The sequence below is a fragment of the Eubalaena glacialis genome, chromosome 10, assembly GCF_028564815.1.
Source record: "Eubalaena glacialis isolate mEubGla1 chromosome 10, mEubGla1.1.hap2.+ XY, whole genome shotgun sequence".
Taxonomy (NCBI): Eukaryota; Metazoa; Chordata; class Mammalia; order Artiodactyla; family Balaenidae; genus Eubalaena; species Eubalaena glacialis.
In genome coordinates this window covers 96,116,590-96,135,722 of record NC_083725.1, presented here as the reverse complement: position 1 = coordinate 96,135,722, position 19,133 = coordinate 96,116,590, and the positions used below count along the sequence as shown (strand labels likewise).

Sequence of the window (19,133 nt, the reverse complement as noted above, 5' to 3'; positions counted from 1 at the left end):
TGCTTTTTGACCTAGCAATTTCACTTCTAGGTATATACCTAAGTAAAAAGAAAACACAAAACGAATTCCACTCAAAAACTGGAAATAATCCAAATGTCCATCAACTGATTAATAAATAAAATGTGGGATATCCATGCAATGGAATACTTAGCAATAGAAAGGAAAGTACTGATATATGATAAAACATGAACCTTGCAAACATGCAAAGTGAAAGTCAGAAACAAAACACATTGTATGATATCATTTACATGAAATACCTGCACATCTATAGAAACAAAGTAGATTGGTGGTTGCCTAGGGCTAGGGGGATTGGGAAATGGGATTGCCTGTTAATGGGTACCGGTTTTTATTTAGGGTGATAAAAATGTTTTAAAATTTATTATGATGGTGAATATACTAAATTTAAGCCATTGAATTTTACACTTTAAATGGGTGAATTCTATGGAATGTGATTATGTCTCAATAAAGCCATAATTAAAAATAAAAAAGGTCAAACATGTATAATGTATCCTATCTCCATACTTTAAGCCAGTTGTACACGGGTTATTCTTCACATAGAAAAGTTGATATTTTAGCAGTACACTACGACTAGAAAAACAGTTCATAGAACAGATACTGGAGGTAGTTCCTCAGCAACATTTTCGCCTTATACCAAAAAAAAGCCCGTCATCTACTTCACAATTTTTTCTGATTTTTGTACCCATTTGAAATAGTATATGTTGGTGTGTATGTGTATACTCCTTACAGTTGTGTTATTTTTCTGGTTTTTAAAATTGTGCAAATCAAAGAAGTTCCCACTGTCCTACTAGTATCATTAAACGTGCATGCCTTGGGAACTGAACTAGTCCAGCTTTTGTTCCGCTCATTTGATTTGGGGCCCATCCTACTCGCCATTATCATCCCCCTGAAGAATGATAATGGGATTACAGATATTCCAAAGACAAAAGCTGGATTTTGATAGAGTTTCTTTATAGTAATGTTTTTGGGACATGTAAGCATGAGACGGCTCTTCTTTTGCTATAACTAAGGAGAGTTCTGACCTCATTCCATTACAAATGGGCACTGGAAACTTGGCACAAGTTTTCTTAAAGTGACCTATTTCTCTGATCTGGCAACAGATTCAGGAAATAATATTACAAGTCCATTCCTTATGGAGGCTCAGTCTCCTTGTGGGTACTAGAAAACTGTTCAATTTTCATTTGCTTTACAGCAGTGTGGTAACCAGGCCACAAAACAAAAATGTTATGCTCTTGGTTACCCAGTTGGTTCATAGCTGTGATGATGAACGACTTTTTATTGTGAGAATTAAATGTGGCCTTTAACTACCAGAGGATACTCTTGGCCATTTTGGTTACCTTCTATTGTTAATTAATTCAGTTGATTGAGAATTATCTAAATAGATTGTTTTATGAACATTTAACTACATCCTTGTCCAGAGGAAAACATTTAGGGTTATAAGAGGTTCTGCGAAGAGCTGAGCCATAGTTCTGCCGGATTCTAACTGGACTTTGGGCAGATTCGTGTAAAATTTAGTTATATTTTTTATTATGAAATGGGGTTATCAGTTACTTAACGAGGAGTGACAGTTAATGACTAACATAGTAGATGCTCAGTAGATGTTTTTTTTAATATCTGATCCAACATCCTTTCCATGGGGTTCTTAGGTCCCTGGTAACCTCTTCCCCCAGGTGTCTGTGGGTAGAATTTTCGGGGTTCCCTGAACTTGAATGGGCAAAATAAAACTTTTCACTAATCTCTAACTGAAATTGAGCCTTTCCTTCTATTACGAATGTAGGCAAGAAACCACACTAGTAGTGTTAACAACAGCTGTGTGACTGGGACAGACGTATTCAAAGTACTGTTGGCACTCATCACTAGACTTGCCACTAGATTTTGTTATTTCATGTGTTAAGTATTTATTACAATATAAACTTTGTTTAAAAATATTTTGATAATTATATTTCAGTATAATTGGTTTCCTTTGAAATCCTGCACAGTTTATTTTGTGTGTTTAAAAACATTATCCCTAGAAAGGCCCATAGGCTTCGCTAGATTGCAGGAAGTTTCAGCAGCACACACAAAAAAAGTTTGGAATCCCTAGAGAGCCATAATTTTCAACTGAGGCTGCACATTAGAACCTCCTGGGGAGTTTTTTTAAAAATAGTGATGCTCCAGGCTCCTTCCTAGAGATTCTGTTTTAATTGATCTAGAGCGAGGCTTGAGCATCTTTTTATATTCCCTTTACCCCAGGTGATTCTGATGTGCTGCCAGGGTTGAGAATCACTAAGTGAATGGCTTGTTTTATTTTGTAAGGAGACATTTATACTTGCTGCAATTATGCTGGTCAGATATTAGATGCTATCTTCTGAGTTTCTCTGTTCTTTTGCAGATTATGGCATACATTATCTAATTTTGGTAGGTTAATTTTCAGCAAGTGGATTTGAGTGATTTGGCCTCCCATCAGACTGCTTTGAAACACTAATTGTTAGCATTGATTAATTTAGCTGGTTTTTAATTCCTGATTTAAAGTTCCTGTATCAGATTTACTTCTTATTTTACCGTTAACATTTTATAGTTGATATCTTATGAATCCTAGTTTATTTTAAAGTATTTTTAAAGTTTGTCAAGAAGTAAACCGTTTGAAAGAAATCTTTATTTTGTTGTATCTCAAGTGCCCATTCAACAATGTCTGGCACACACTAGGCACTGAACAAATATTTCTCGGGTGAACTGTAAAAATTCAAACAGCAGAAGAGTATACAGTGTGTGAAGTACACTTGTATGTGGTGTGTGTGTCTCCCCGTCCACTCCTATTTTTTTAACCGGCTGTTACGGAGATTGTTCCATGTTGCTGTTTATAGAGCTGCATTGCTTTGTTCCTTTTAGTGACTACAGATTCCATAATTTATTTAACCAGTTCTTTTATACATGATTATTTAAATTATTCCTAGTCTTACACAGCAACAAACAACCACATAGCTGATTACTCTCCTGTGTACATCTTTGTGTACGTGTAGAGTAGGGTAAGTTGTCAGAACTGGAATTCAGGGTCAGATATTCATGTTAAATTTTGGTCAATATTACTGCTTGTTCCTGCCAACAATTCGAGAATGTCTGTTTCTATTGATATATATCCTTGCCAGTGCAATGTTAATTATAAAACACCTTTGTGGGTGCTTAAAACTTAGCCTTCCAATGCAGGGGGTGCAGGTTCGATCCCTGGTCGGGGTGCTAAGGTCCCATGTGCCTCTCGGCCAAAAAACCAAAACATAAAACAGAAGCAGTATTGTAACAAATTCAATAAAGACTTTAAAAATGGTCCACATATGAAGTGAGTAGCATTGACATATATACACTACCAAATGTAAAATAGATAGCTAGTGGGAAGCAGCTGCATCGCACGGGGAGATCAGCTCAGCGCTTTGTGACCACCTAGAGGGATGGGATAGGGAGGGTGGGAGGGAGACGCAAGAGGGAGGGGACATGGGGATATGTGTATACATATAGCTGATTATACAGCAGAAACTAACACAACATTTTAAAGCAATTATACTCCAGTAAAGATGTTAAAAAGAAAATGGTCCACATCAAAAAAAATCTTTAAAAAAAAACCAAGAACACCCTTGATCTCTATCTTGTGGTTTACATTTGTATTGCTTTCGAGTGTTTAAAGTTCATTGTTCTTTTTCTATGAACTGTTCGAATACTTTGCCCATTTTCTTTTTGAGTTTCTGATTTTTAGTGACTGGACTTTATATTAATAAATTTAATACTTTGCCATGTGTGTTGGGGATATTTTTTAAGTTCGTCTTTTTACTGTCATTGTGATACTTTTCCCATGCACAAATGTAAATAAACTTTATGAATTAAGTTTACTCTTTTCAGAGGCTTTTAAAGAGCCTTCCTGGGCAAAGATACATTTCAGTATATTTTCCAATGGTTCTTTCTTGTGTTTTTATTTTTAATGTTTAAATCTTTGATCTATCTGAAATTAATTTGGTAGAAAGGGTAAAATAGGAATTCAACTTTATTTTGATACAGTTATTCTACCACCATGCATTGAATAACCCAACATTCTGATTTGAAATGCCACCTTTATTATATGCTGATTTTCCATATATCCTCTTTTTGAACCATCCTGATCTGGTGATTTATCACCATTGCAGTACTCTTTATTTGTCATTTTATGTTCTAATATGTGGGTGGGACCAGTGGTCCTCCTTTATTAAACTTTTCCAGTTTTAGTTTCTAAACTAAAGTAGTTTAAGCGAGCTACTTACAAAGCTCTTGTGTATTAGTTGAATATCCTAATTTTGATACAAAATTATATTAATCTTTTAAAACATGGTTTTCTTTCTAAATGTATACTTATCAGTGGTGGAAACTGATTTATTCCAAAGAGAAGTATACTTCTTCCAAGTAATTTTTTTCCCCTAGACACAAGACTTGAAAATTTTTTTCCCAACTGCTATTTTGACAGAATTGCTTAGTGAAATATTAATTGCCACTAAAGGGGAAAAAAAAGGAAAAAGAAAGGTATTAGGGGCAATGCTTCCCTCTCTATCCCCTCTTGAATGTTACTGATATTTATTGCCCTACTATGGATTTCAAGAAGTCCTACAAAAAAGGTAAAACCAAACTTAGTACAAATTAACATTTATCTGAATTTTTTGAGTATCACTTTCTTTTTGTGGCACACAGTATTCTGAACAACAATTTGAGAAGTAATACTTGTATTTATGCCTCAGGTCCTGGCTACTCTTTTAGGTATTAATTTTTTAAGATTATATTTTTATAAGAAAAATAAAACTACCTTATTAAAGAGTTTAGAAAATATTAAAAGAAGGGGGGGGGGAAGTCACCTGTACTTCTACCACCTGTCACCCAGACATGACTACTAAATATTTTAGTACAATCTTTTCAATCTGTTTTATTATGGATTTCTTTTATAGTTTTTATTATGCTGTATATACACTTTGTAAATCATGCTTTTAAAACTTTCACATCAAAAGTAAAATTTCCGTGTCATTTCATGCTTTTTCTTTGTGGCTCAGGATGAATTCTGTATAGCAGTGTTTCTCAGTGTTGGTCCAGGGACCCTGTGGGTTCCCAAGACTTTCAGAGGACCTGTGAATTCATACTGTTTCATAATAGATTTAAGACATTATTTGCCTTTTTCACTGTTAATCTCATGAGTCTACAGTGGAATTTTTACATGAGTTGATATTGCAGAAGGTTGAGTGCAGAAGCAGATAAGAAAATCCAGCTGCATTTTGAAGTCTGACATTATATAGATTTGCAGATACATGTAACATAATCTCACTGAATTTTTAAATAGTTATTTTTCATTAAAATGTTATTTATGTTAACATGTAAATAATTTTATTGTTATTTGTACACAAATAAATATCTAACATTTTTCTCAGTTTTAATTTCTAATATGGTAAATGCTGAAATTACCCACATGAACAAAAGCTCTTTGGTGTACTCAAGGGTATAAAAGGGGTCCCGAGACTACAAAGTTTGAGAACTGCTGCTCTATATTATTTCATGTAAAAGATGGGTTTATTTAAGTTTTAAAAATGTTTTTTAAAAGTATGTGTTCACTTGATTTTGTTATTATGCAAGAGATTTATGATAAGATAGTATATATAGATTATAGGAAACACAGGCCTCTTTTATAAGAGAACATTTTTATGCTTTGTACTGTGATACTGCATCTGGGGGCTGATATGTTGTGCTTGAATTAAATTAGGCCTGAGATTTTTAAAACAGTAACTTCAGTTCATTGTTTTTTTTCTCCCTAGGCAGCTGAGTATGTCCCAGAGAAAGTGAAGAAAGCCGAAAAGAAATTAGAAGAGAATCCCTATGACCTTGACGCTTGGAGCATTCTCATTCGAGAGGCACAGGTTTAGTGATATAGGATTACATTTCCTTCTCTATGGGTCCAATCACACTACTTGGTTCTGCAGTAAATAATACATTTATAATCCTAACATTGTAAATGCTGTTTATTGGTTTTCAATTTTAGAATCAACCTATAGACAAAGCACGGAAGACTTATGAACGCCTTGTTGCCCAGTTCCCCAGTTCTGGCAGATTCTGGAAACTGTACATTGAAGCAGAGGTTAATATTTTATTTTATTTTTTCTTACATAGCTTTTGATGGGAATTGCAACATACACTATAGTGATAGAAAACAAATTAGGAACATAGATAGCACAACTAGGACAAGGAGGATTTAAAATGTCTCTTGCCTTTATTTTGTAAAATAGGTATGAAGGAGTAATTAAAATGAATTTTTGAAATTTGGGTCTTTACAAGCTGATGATTGTTGCATTTTGGAGTTGCAACAACATTAAAACAGTTTCAATGGTATTGGAGTGCTTTAGCCTTTTATTTACTTGTCATGTGTCAATTTATTGCCTCCTGTGTCATTTATTTAGAACTCATTTTTCTTTTTATTCCTATTTACAAACTAATATGAACGGTATTATAAGAAAATACAGAAATGTTAACTTAGTTTCATAGGGTATTTTGAGTGTCTCTGGTTAAATGAAACCTTTAGGTGAAAAATTATTTTCGATTTTAATTTTGTGAAAATGCATGGTTTGTCAATAAATGTAAGCACTTCAATAATTTAAAGAAACATTTTTCTATAGGATAAAGTTTACATTATACAGGAATACGCTAATATGAACTCAAACCTATGTAATCATAATTTACCCAATGATACTTTGTTTTTGTTTTTTTTCTTTCTAACTCTCTTGAAATTTGAAGTCAGGCATGTTTATTTTAAAGAGTAACGGCCCCATTCTTGGTTATGATTAGAAGGGATATGTTCATTTTTGAAGACCGGAATTAGCAATCCAGATGATAATAAAGTGTAAATGTATCGATAACAGTTGGCACCAAGTAGTCATTTTTCAGGTGATATATTAATGAGATGTAAGGGGTAAGATGGGAATAGTTGATATCCACATTAAGCTGAAAATGATATCCATTTCTTTTTATGACTTAAGAAGTATTCTTATTTGAGTATTAATTTTGTAATATAAATTCTCAACATAATCAAGTACACTGCAGCCTCGTCATGACATATTCCACAGTAGCTGAAATTTGATAACATGTGGGTCTGTTTTGGACCTATCAAAGGGCTTTAGTCATCAGCAGTACTGACTTCAACACAACACAGTGTGACCTGTGATGTGTCCCTCAGAAATGGACCCAACCAACAGCAGATTTAAATTGAGGCTACAGTGTACTCACTGTATTTGTGCTGTAGTTTATATTGTATTACTTTGGGAGGCGGGGAATTACTGGACAATAGCAGGAACATTGTGTGTGTGTGTTAAATTTTTTCTGTGTGGTTGTGTATGTGGTATGTGTGTTTGTGTGTTTGTATGTGTGAGAGAGATTGTACCTTATGTGGAGTCTGGTTGTGGTTTTGGACCAAGACCATATCCTTAAGGTTTTATCACTTATCTTTTGGGACCATTTCCTTCCTTTAGTATATCTAATCATCAGAGTAGACTGGCGTGGAATTCACCAGGTGAGTGAATAGGCCTGTCTGAAGTGTGCTGAAGCCAGGATCACCTTTACTTGGTCTTCATTCCAGTTTGACTTTACATATTAGCTTATATGCAAACTCATCAGAAATTAACATAATTGGTACATGGTAGTTTTTGTATAATGAAGTAATACGTTCTGAGTTTTAGAAGTTTCTTTCAGTTTCTCAAATATTCAGGTATTATTCATGCATTTTATTATAGCATAAGTGAGACTGAAATTGGCTGTTAGATACCCCATTCTGTAAGTATAAGCACAGTGAGTCTGTTTCTCCCATTTCCTAGCTAAAAATACAAACTGCATTCTAAAAAAAAATTCTGAGACCAGATGTTATTCCAGAGGGCTGAAAGTTGTCTAAATAACAGGCTCATTTCATGTAATATTTCAGAGCTGTTAACAGTTGCCTGATTGATTTAGTTGGTAATGTTTGCAGTTTCACACGCATACACACACAAATATGAATGTATGTATAAAACATCTTTTGAGAAAAAAATGGTAAAGAATATATATGTGTATTTTATAAAATTTATATTTCTGGTTTAGGAATTAAGATGTTAAATTGAATGCAAATTTTAAAAATGCATATCCTGAGCTATGTTTTCCTCTTTCTTAATTTGCTCTTTATTTTCACATTTGTACTTTGTTTAGCCTGTGAGGGGCTAAAGTTTTCTTTGGCCATATCACCCAATGTGGCCTTTAATATTTCTGGAGAAGACACATATTTATAATACATTAAAATCTGAAGTAATAATAAGAATGTCTTTAAAGATAATACTAACAGTGTTTACATAACATCCTGTATGCACTCTCAAGAAAATAAAGTTTTGTTAATACATTTGTTGTAACTCAGTACTTCATGGTGGGAAAATTGTTTATGTTCAGTTAAACCAGTGTGTGTGAGTCCAAATACATTTAGTTCTTTTCTAATAGAAAATACATACCTCTTTAAAAATGAGATAATTTGCTTCCCCAGAGAAATTTCTTCTAAATCCTACTTAAGAACAAAGTGGCAAAGGAGCGGGGTGTGTTTTAGGGGTTTGGGGAGTAGGGGGGTTACTTTTAAACTTGAAACATCAATTGCAAATGGGAGCATATTATAAATAATTTTTAGTAAAGAAGTTAATGACAACAGTCATATTTTTAATATTTGCCAGTATATCACCTTTTCTCATATCAGTGAGCATTTAGCAATACTAGTTGCTAAAAAGCTACTTGTGTAAAATTTGAACTTTAAAATGTCATCCTTAATTCATTACCCACTTTTATTTTTGTTGCTTATTGGAGGTAAAATTCCTTTAGGACCAACATCTATATATTTATAATACATACGTAATTTCAAAATTAAGCCAAATTATTTTAATGTTGTATATATTATATAGGAGATCACATTTCGCCTCAACTGCTTGAAATTCTTTGCTTTCTTCTTGAATTCCAAAATGCTACTAGCCATATCATAAGAGCAAACAATTGTATGGCTCTTCTTAAAGTGATGGCAGTTATAAGTATAGAGTCTAAATTGTTATGATGTGAAAATAGTTTTGCTGCTGCTTGGTTTTAGTAAAGGAAACATTTTAGTACATCTCTAGTTCATATACAGATGTCTTAAATCTGCAGTGCAGTATATTTTAGAGTTTAAGAAATGGGAGTTTTTAAACACTAGAGTTAAGTGAAATACCCATTTAGAGCCTAAGTGCTCTTTAAAGAACCCCTTTTTAGAGTGGTCAGAAGGGTCACTAAATATTAGCAAATTTATAGTTTTGCTACATTTTTTAAGTTGCTTTTCCCCTTTTGGTTTCTGTAGCTCTTCATGTAGCTAGGTAATCAATGTGACAGCATGTAAGCTACAAATAACTTAGTGTTAGAAGTAAGTTGTTTTGAATTGGGCCACATTCATAAGAAATTTTCTTATGAAAGGATGATTTTTTTTATTGTTAGCTGAAGGAGAAATGAAGAAGGTAATGCTGCTGGTAATAGCAACAATGTATCTTGCTGTCTGTGAAAGCTGTAATTCTTTAATAAAAGTGTGTAGAGAATTGATTGCCTTTTATTAAAAATTTTTTAATGTGAATCCTTTTCTTATAAATAATGAGTTGTGACGTACATATTTCAGTTTTTCAAAATAACCTTTCTACTTGGGAAAAATGACTTTTAAAAATACCTTTCTTCTTGGAAAATCGAAGTGAACTCAGGATGGAACATGGGTGACCTAAATTGAAATAAACTTCTCCACTGTCAATACTGTTTTAATTCCTCTAAGTAGCAGTTTAAACTACTGTATTATAATGTTTTGTATATATTGAGCAATGTGATTTTTAAATGCAGAAAAAAAATTTTAATTATATAGATTTCTTTTCTATACTTCAGCTTGCAATCTTTTTTTAAAAAAAAATCTGTACTCTTTTCTTATAGATCTGCTCTTTTCCTGTTTGTAATAAATGTTGGTCCATGTCTGTGTGATTATTCAGATTGTTCTCTAAAATGCAATATGCTTTTTAATCTATAGTTTCTTAAATGCATGTATAAATGTAGTGTAGGGGTATAAAAGAAAACAAATTTTGCAAACACTGAACTGACTGATCAAATATCTGAAAGTGATATGAATAATTACATACTATTTTTAAAACAAAGGAACTATTTACATTTACTGTTTTAAGTAGTAAACTTCTATTTTAGGTCTTACTGAAATATCTAATCCCATTCATCTTCCCTTCCATTATTGTAGCATAGATGTTTAGGTTTTGTCACTTCCACTAACATGATCTATACATTTTTTCCCTTGGAGCCTTTTCTTTTCACCCCAGGCTTTGCAAAATAAAACTATTTGCAGAAAGACGTGGTTAATTCAGATAACAAAATTTCTCTTAAAAAAAAAATCTTGTTTTTTTATTCTTTATGTCTTCTAGGTAATTTGTTATTTTATGTGAAGTGTAGCCACCCCTTTATTTTCAGGCAAAATCTTGTACTAATCAACCTGATCATTTTTATATTTCTTTATAGAACAAATTTATAATCATTGAGTCACTCATAAGAATATTGGGAAAAAAGGTTCATTTTTTCCCCCTCTTCAAAGACTCTTAAAATTTTTAGCCAGGCTTTTTTATATTCTGTTTTTGTGTATCTAATAAGAGTTATGGTATATTCTGAAAATCTGGAAAAGCCATCTCTAACCAGATTTTTTTTTTAAGTATATGCATTCCAAAATTTGTTGTGAAACATAAAGGGCTATTGGATCATGCAGTTTGAGGTTTCCCTGTGGGTAGTAGTTTAGCCTAAATTTCTTGGGCATTTATGGAATAACATAGTAATATACAATACCAAGTACTTAGTGTTTTAAATTACCGGGGGTTGTAGTCAGTAAGGTCTTGGGGGATTAATCTGCTATACAACCCCCTCGCCATCCCAAGAGATACTCATTAAAGGTAGGCTCCAGCATGTGCCATCCATGAATAAACACAAACTCCCCTAAGCCTTTTATAATACTGTGGAGTTAGAAACCTCCATATTTGGAAACAGAACTAACCCTAACACGAAAAGCCTTTTTTAGGGTGCTCTGCGGTTTTGGTTCTAACTTTGAGCATAAGGGAACCTGGTGGCAATTAATTGACTCTCTCTTAAAAGACAAAAAGACCTCATAAAGGCTCAAGCGTTTTCTGATGGGTTTGTGTGTGCTTTCAACTTGCAAACAGCTGTTCCTTTTAAATGAATGAGTCTGGCGCAAGGCATTTCCAAGAAATGAAGATGTCTGAAATAATACTAGTGATGTCTATGAAAAGCTGCACTTCTAAATGTGGACAAGAATGCATTTATTTGCTTGTAAATAACTTCCTTTTTAAACTTTAACTTTTATTACTAAACATTTTTACTCTTAGCAACTTTGGAGCAGAAAACAAGTAGTCGGTTAGTATAATGGCATAATAAATTCTGTATAAAATTTTCCCCCACGTATTCAGAATCTGCAGCAAATTCAACAAAATGGTGAATATTTGCTTTGAATACAACCTGTTGAGAAACTAAACGGCTTTTCTAAAGCTCAGGAAAGCATAACCTGGGGTAAGTTTTACCATTTTGTATGCTAGGAAACCTCCAAAGAAAAATTTTCTGTTTGGAAATGTTAAGTGATAGTTCTGAAAACAGAGTCTGATGTCAAGGACAGTATTGAAATGTTGTTTTGGAATAATTACTTTGAAATGTAAAAAGGTCCAAAGATAAAGTCCCAAAGCTATTCTTAATCTTCCTAATACTTTTTTATTCATGTTACAGAACATGTTCAGTTACAACCTTTTTTTTTAAATACAAAGTTTTAGCTCTAGCATATACAGATAACATTATTATAAGTCTTTGTCTAAAGATTCCTGTATATGGGAAACAGTCTTTTTTTTTTCTCTTTCAGTTTATTGAGATACAATTGACATGCAGCATAAGTTTAAGATGTACAACATAATGATTTGATATATGTATGTATTGCAAAATGATTACCACAGTGTTTAGTTAACATCCATCACCTCACATAATAACAAGGGAAATGGTCTTATATGATGACAGATTCTGTAACTTTTTCATATTCAATTTGAAGAAAAAAAGAGTGCTGACTATTTCATGATGATGGTTTTCTTGAAATTTTTTTAATTCAACAGACTATGGCTATGTATGTATTACATATTTAAAGCCAAAATGGATATTAGGTTTAAATCAAATTTAGAGCTGAAAGATGAATTAGCTTAGCCCCCTGTTTTATACATGTGTGAAGTAAGAGATTGTTATCCCTTAGAGCCAAAGTTTGCAAATAACGTAACTTCAGTATCACCTGGGAAGCTTTTAAAATATTCAGGCTTTGTAATTATTATTCCTGCATTGCTGACTCAGTCTCCCAAACGATGGACATGTGGGATCTGTTATTTTTAGGTGTTTCTGGTAGCCAGTTTTGGTAATTGAGGCTTTCTTTAGAGGGCCATAATTAAATCTTATTGCCATGAGTATATTTCATACCTGGCAGAATACTCCCTATACTTGTCTGGAGTATAAAGTGATTGTTCTTTTGACTATACCATGTTGTGATTTATCAATCAGTATATAATCAATCAAGAAGTAATCTTTAGAGGTATCTATTTGCTTGGTAGTATTTTTGACAGTGTGGTTGCGTTATTGAACTTGGTCAGTTTTTTTTTTTTTTTTTTGAACTTAATTTTATTCCTGGGTTTGAAGCCTGATTTTCTAACTCCATAAACTTTTTATTTTAAACACAATATAATCACCTAAGTGCCAAATTCTAAGAATCAACTTGTAAGGAAGTCTCGTGTTAAGAGAGGGCCACTTAAGCTATGGCTTAAAAGGATTACTGCAGGGACTTCCCTGGCGGGGTCCAGTGGTTAAAGCTCCCCGCTTCCACTGCAGGGGGCACGGGTTTGATCCCTGGAGGTTCGATCCCTGGTCTGGGAACTAGGATCCCACATGCTGTGCAGCATGGCCCCCCAAAAAAAGATTACTGCAGCTTTTTTTGATAGCTGACTCTTACCCTTACTCCTGAGAATTTTAAAACATATGAATACCACATCTTCATATTTTCAGATTGTTAGCTAACATCCATTCATTTAATTAGTACTTGAGTCTTTGTAATATAAAAGACTTTCTCTTTCTTTTGGGGGGTGAAAATGGATTGTTGTCACAGAGAACCATTCATTATTTCTAGATATTCCTGTAGTTCAGTTTCGATTCATTTCTAAATTTTTCATTACACAGATGAGTGCGTTTAACTCATGTCCCTTTATTTAAAAAAATTTTTTTCCTTAGTGGCTTCTGATAGTTTTTAAATGTGATTTTTTAATGGTATTTTTAGTATTTGTAGTTAATGTCTATTCTCAAGAGAGTTGGCTCTTTCCAGCTATAACTGAGAATTTTGCCACCAATGATACTTATAAAAGTAGTCAAGTAATATCCAAATTTCATAAAACTTAAATGTCAAAAATGACATTACCTTAACAGAACAGCTGGTGAAAGTGTAGATTGTCATAGAAGAGCTTAAAAATATTTGGGGAAGATTGCCAACAAAATAACTTGGTTTCCTGTATTATCTATACGTTTATTTTAATTCCTTCATCCACCATTTCCTTTGATTACCAGTTTTAACTATTGTGTAATAAGTGATTTTTTTAAGGTTTTGTGGTTCTATTAATTAGAATGTTAGTAGGTGAGAAAATGCTTAAAACATATTCATTATTTAGATTATCATTCTTTTAGATTAAAGATTCATATTATATGTCCATCACTTAACCTGATTGACCAGTTTTTAAACATCTGACATAAACTTTATCAGTTCTGTTTTTCGTGAACCATAGGGGATTGGGTTGCATACATCATGACGTCAGTGTATTTGCTAATAACAAAGATATTCTCATACGTAAACAAACTTATGAAACCCAGGAAATTTTACATTAATAGAATTTTAATCCGCAGTCCATTTTCTTCTTTAATTTTTGATCTAATAATGCCCTTTACAGCAGTTTTCTTTTAAATCAGAATCTGATCCAAGATCATTGTATATAGTTGTCATTCCTCTCCAGTCTCCTTGGATGTTGAACAGTTCCTCAGTCTTAAATTTGGTATTTCCTTATTAGATTCAGGTTATATACAGTATAGCTGAAAAGCTACAAATGGTTGTGTGTCCTCTTCAGAGGCACGTGACGTTCATTTACCACTTATTGATGATGTCAGTGTTGACCATTTTCTCCACTGTGTAGTTACTGTTTTTACTTTTGTAACTAATAAAATAGTGGGGAGATATTTTGAGTCTCTGTAAAAATCCTGTGTCTCAACAACTGCCCACTCAATTTTGAATCTATTATGATTTTTGCCTGAATCAGTAATGTTTTTCTGACATTATCTAGGGTTTTTCAGTGTATTTATTGTTGAATATAAATACATACTTAAAGTTCAAGCTTATTTGTATTTGAAAATTGTTGTAAAGTACTAGCTTCTCCTTGCCCTCATTTTTTTTTCTTTTGAACAGCTTACTGATAGTTAGAAAAGAGGATGATTTACAAGATTTGTGCATTTTATGATTGTAGCAAGTTTTCCAAATATAAAATCATATATTCTGTCAGTAATGCTTTTAAATTCTCTCACAAATCATAAGGGGAAGATTAAAAAATTTGCTCCCCCACTTATATGGAAACTGGTTGTATATTTTCATAACAATCATTGTAGGCTATGGGAAATAAATATATTGATTTACTTAGTTGACCAAATGGCAAATTATTTCAAGTAAGAATTAATACGTGTTTTAAAAGTCATGAGATCTTTGATTTTAAAACAGGTTAAAAAGTGAGTCAAAAAGATCATCTGGATAAATATTTGTGTTTGAAAATGCTATATTTTTCAAGTACTTATTTAAATTCTCCGTTGTTTGAGGTACAAATTAGAAAGTTAACACTTTAAAGGAAATAATTTCTCTATTAGCAATTAAAGGGTGCTTACAGCATGGAAGTGGTATTTTCCCCAAAGTAAGCTGTTCGGTTATGAATTTGAATTTCCCAGAGTTCACAGAATAGTTAATGAGATTTACACTTAAAGAACAGACATTCCAAGTTGAAAGAACTTATTTATATATGTGTCTGATTTAATGTTTTATAGTTAGTTGGGGTAGTTATTTGCCGTGTGTCTCAATGGCACGGTCAGAATTCTCCCCATTATTACTAAGACAGTGGCCTGATAATTTTTGCTAGTGTGGAAAGGATGTTTAAGTAATTGTTAATTTATTTAAAGAAATGCAAGGAATTTGTAAATTTTACTCTACAAAGGATAGTGTGGAGGAATAGCAATGACACAGAATTTGGAATCTGGTGACCTAGGATTTACTGCTTTTAGCTTTTCCATTGAATCAATGTGACCTTAGGGAAGCCATTAATTTTTCTCTCTTTTTTCCCCTCCCAATTTTTTATTATGAAAATTCTGAAACAAAAGTCAAAAGAATAATATAAGTATTATAGTAAATACCTATACACCTTCTTCCTTGATTCAGTGTTATGTTTTGCCATACATGTTTATCTTTCTCTATACAAAGAATGTTGTCCTACATAACCACAGTACCATTATCCCACTGAAAAGGAACAGTGTTCTAATATAATTTCATACTCGGCTCATGTTTATATTTTTCCAACGGTCTCATATTCTTTCTAAAATGCCCTATTGCTATGATGGATGAAATCACTTGTATTTTATCTTCTTATAATGGTCCTTCTGCTGTGCCTTTTACTAAATTTAACAAGATTTCATATTATTTCACACTCTTGTTCCTTCCCCTTCCCAGTAGGAAAACTAATGGGAATTCAAGTGTTGTTTCCAATAATTTGTAAATTATGATATAAATGTAAACATTCCAGTAGCGATTATAGACAAGAGCTGTCTTCATAACTATCCTGATATTAGAGAGTGGGGTGGGAATTTTTTATATTTTTATGACTAAGAGGCAACTTATTCTAAATTTAAATATATTTGCAGTGAGTTAAAAGTTTTGAGGATCTTACCCAAAATATGCATAGGATTGTACTTGTTCTTAGAAATAAGCAGGTGTTTTTCAATTATATCACATTTTAAGTGTAGATCTACAAAACTAAATTTCATGGGAAAAAAAATTCTATGTGCATGTTATTTGAGGAAAAGAAGAGTGTGTGAGGATGATATTTTTGGAGGTGAAATATTTTCTAGAATAGAGTTTTAGAAATAAAGAGTGCATTTTAAAAATCCATTGTTGATTTTCAATTGTTATTGATAGTGATTTTTTTCTTTATTCTGATTACTTGCCTAAACAGTAATAGCTAAAAATAATTAGGCCTTTAATATATTCTGGGCACTGTGTTTAGTACTTTACATGGGATATCTGACTAATCACAGTTTACCTTTTGAAGTAGGTAAGTATTATCCCATTTTTTTCAAATGTTCAGCTTTTCTGAGATCTAGAGTTCTTAAATAGCTTTCCTAAGATAATACTAAAGTTTAAGCTACTGGGAAGTAAATAGGAAAGCTGGGGGCTTTATACTCAGATAATCTAATTCCTAGGTCTGGGCTCCTACTCATTAACCATTGTACTAACAACCTAAAGGACCTAAAACACAGTTGTAGAATAGCTAAATAGTAGGTTCATAACTGACTCCTTTTTTCTTTGCTCAAGTGTTTCTTGCATTCTTATTTAGCTATTAGGATTTGGGGGTACATTTGAAAAAATATGTATAACTACTCAAAACCACATAAAATTGCTACGAATATTTTGGAAGATGGCATAGTACAATAACTAACACATAACTGCATCTTAGGGTTTGTATAAAATCTTAGTTCTAAAATTCTACGTTGCAAAATTCTGTTTTTACCCTTCACGGCTTTTAAACTTTTCTGCACTATGTACTTGGTTCAGATTTCAAGTAGTAGAAAGGAATTCCGAACACAAAAGCGGGAAATCTTAGCAATTCTGACCCTTTAAGAAATTTCTAAGAATGTATTTTTTATAGCTCTAAATATTTATTTACATTCAGCATTAATGTGAGAACAAGAAATTTTACTTTTCGTTTCTGATTTAGCAATTAGGAGTTTTATTAGGATGGAATTTTCTCAAATCAAGGCCAAAATTTAGAATTTAGGTAAAGTATGTTACCTTTCAATCTGCTTACTGAACGGTTATCTCTATACTTTTCTTTCCATAGAAGTCTTGCAAAATAAGTTTTCTGATAGGACAGTCTGTACTTTATTGTGATTTTTTTTTTTTTTGGAGGGGAGATCTTTAAAATGTTTGAAGTTATGAAGCAAAACTTCATGAAAAAATAAAAATGAAAGATTAAAGACAGGGAGCACAATATCTAGCTTCCTTTTTAAGAAAAAGTGAAAGAGGGTGTTAATTCCTATAGTTAATGGGAAAATCACATTTATTGAAGATCAGCATTTCCAGTTATTTGAACCTTGTGGTTTATCAGACTTAGAAATTCAAGACATACTTTTTGAGTACCTCCCCAGACTATGTCACTGAAAACTGAAATATCTTCATGCATCTTCCTGATACAGTTCAATTGATTCTAAATCATTATAATGTTATGTCAAAATTTAAATTACTTACCTTATAAGAGAATTTAGCAGTTCTAAGTTTCCCACAATTGAAGAACTAGAAATTTCATGTATTCTGTAATGCTTATTCTTTCTGGATAGGATGATACTTTTTGGATAGGAAGAAAAGTATAAGCTGTACTTTAACTTTTAGGAGATTCTGTGCAGATTAAAATATGCAGAATTCTGTTAGCAAGTCCTTTTGGCAAGTAATTTTACATGTGGAGTCCTTAAAAGTATCCAAAACAGTAGATAGAATGAAGACAGATGCCTATTGATATATTTGCCTGGATTATATTCAGATAAAATTGCCTGAAGTGTTACACTGTTTTTCTGTATCACAATTGACTGTTGAATTTATGGATTCTGAAAAAAGTCATCTGGTATATTTTCAGGCCCCACACCATCTATGTATTTTCATAAATTTTTATATGGCTTCGGGTAAAAACATACATGAAAATGCCTTCTTTCAGGTTCTTGCTTTCATTTTATATATCAGGGGAAGATGGAATTAACTTTAAAGTATCTACTGAGTAAATGCATGCTAGACACTTAGATGCTATGGACACATTAGTGAACAAATTTACAGTTTGGTGTAGGAGACAATTATAATACTGGGTGGTAGGTGCTCTGATTGAGAAAACATGGGGAGGGTATGTGAGGGTGGGTCAAGGAAATCCTATAGAAGAACAAGATTTTTTTTTTTAACATACCTTTACTGGAGCATAATTGCTTTACAATGTTGTGTTAGTTTCTGCTGTACAACAAAGTGAATCAGCTGTACGTATACATATATCCCCATATCCCCTCCCTCTTGCATCTCCCTCCCACCTCCCTATCCCACCCCTCTAGGTTGTCACAAAGCACTGAGCCTGTGCTATGCGGCTGCTTCCCACTAGCCATCCATTTTGCATTTAGTAGTGTATATATGTCCATGCCACTCTCTCACTTCGTCCCAGCTTACCCTTCCCCCTCCCCGTGTCCTCAAGTCCATTCTCTATGTCTGCATCTTTATTCCTGCCCTGCCACTAGGTTCTTCAGTACCATTTTTTTAGATCCCATATATTTGCAGTAGCATACAGTATTTGTTTTTCTCTTTCTGACTTCACTTTTTATGACAGACTCTAGGTCCATCCACCTCATTACAAATAACAATTTCGTTCCTTTTTATGAGGAACAAGACTTTCTAAATGGAAGTATGAAATTACACACAGAATCCCTGGCAAAGAGAAGCACTAGTGCCGAGGTCTCAATGAAAGGGAGAAAAAACATGCTCTGTTTGAGAAGTTGAAACAGCTTGATAGTTTTTAAGCTAAGTTTTGCTTCTAGCCCTTCGCAGTATTGTAAACAGATGACTTGTGACTATTTCATGAAAATTTTCTTAATTACAAGAACACTAGCTCAATAGTTAATCTAGAATTGCAGCTAAGCTGTTCGAAAATAGAGCTGGAGAAAAAGTATGAACATCTGAAATTTCATAA

At 32.9% G+C, this 19,133-nt stretch overlaps 1 protein-coding gene across 1 annotated transcript in view; it reads left to right on the top strand.

Moving 5' to 3' along the window:
- CSTF3 (cleavage stimulation factor subunit 3) overlaps positions 1-19,133 on the top strand; it is a 68,539-nt gene that overhangs the window by 7,468 nt on the left and 41,938 nt on the right. The window contains exons 2-3 of the mRNA XM_061201555.1: positions 5,808-5,909; positions 6,032-6,127. Coding sequence (XP_061057538.1) covers positions 5,808-5,909; positions 6,032-6,127 — 198 coding nt within the window. The remainder of the gene's footprint in view (positions 1-5,807; positions 5,910-6,031; positions 6,128-19,133) is intronic.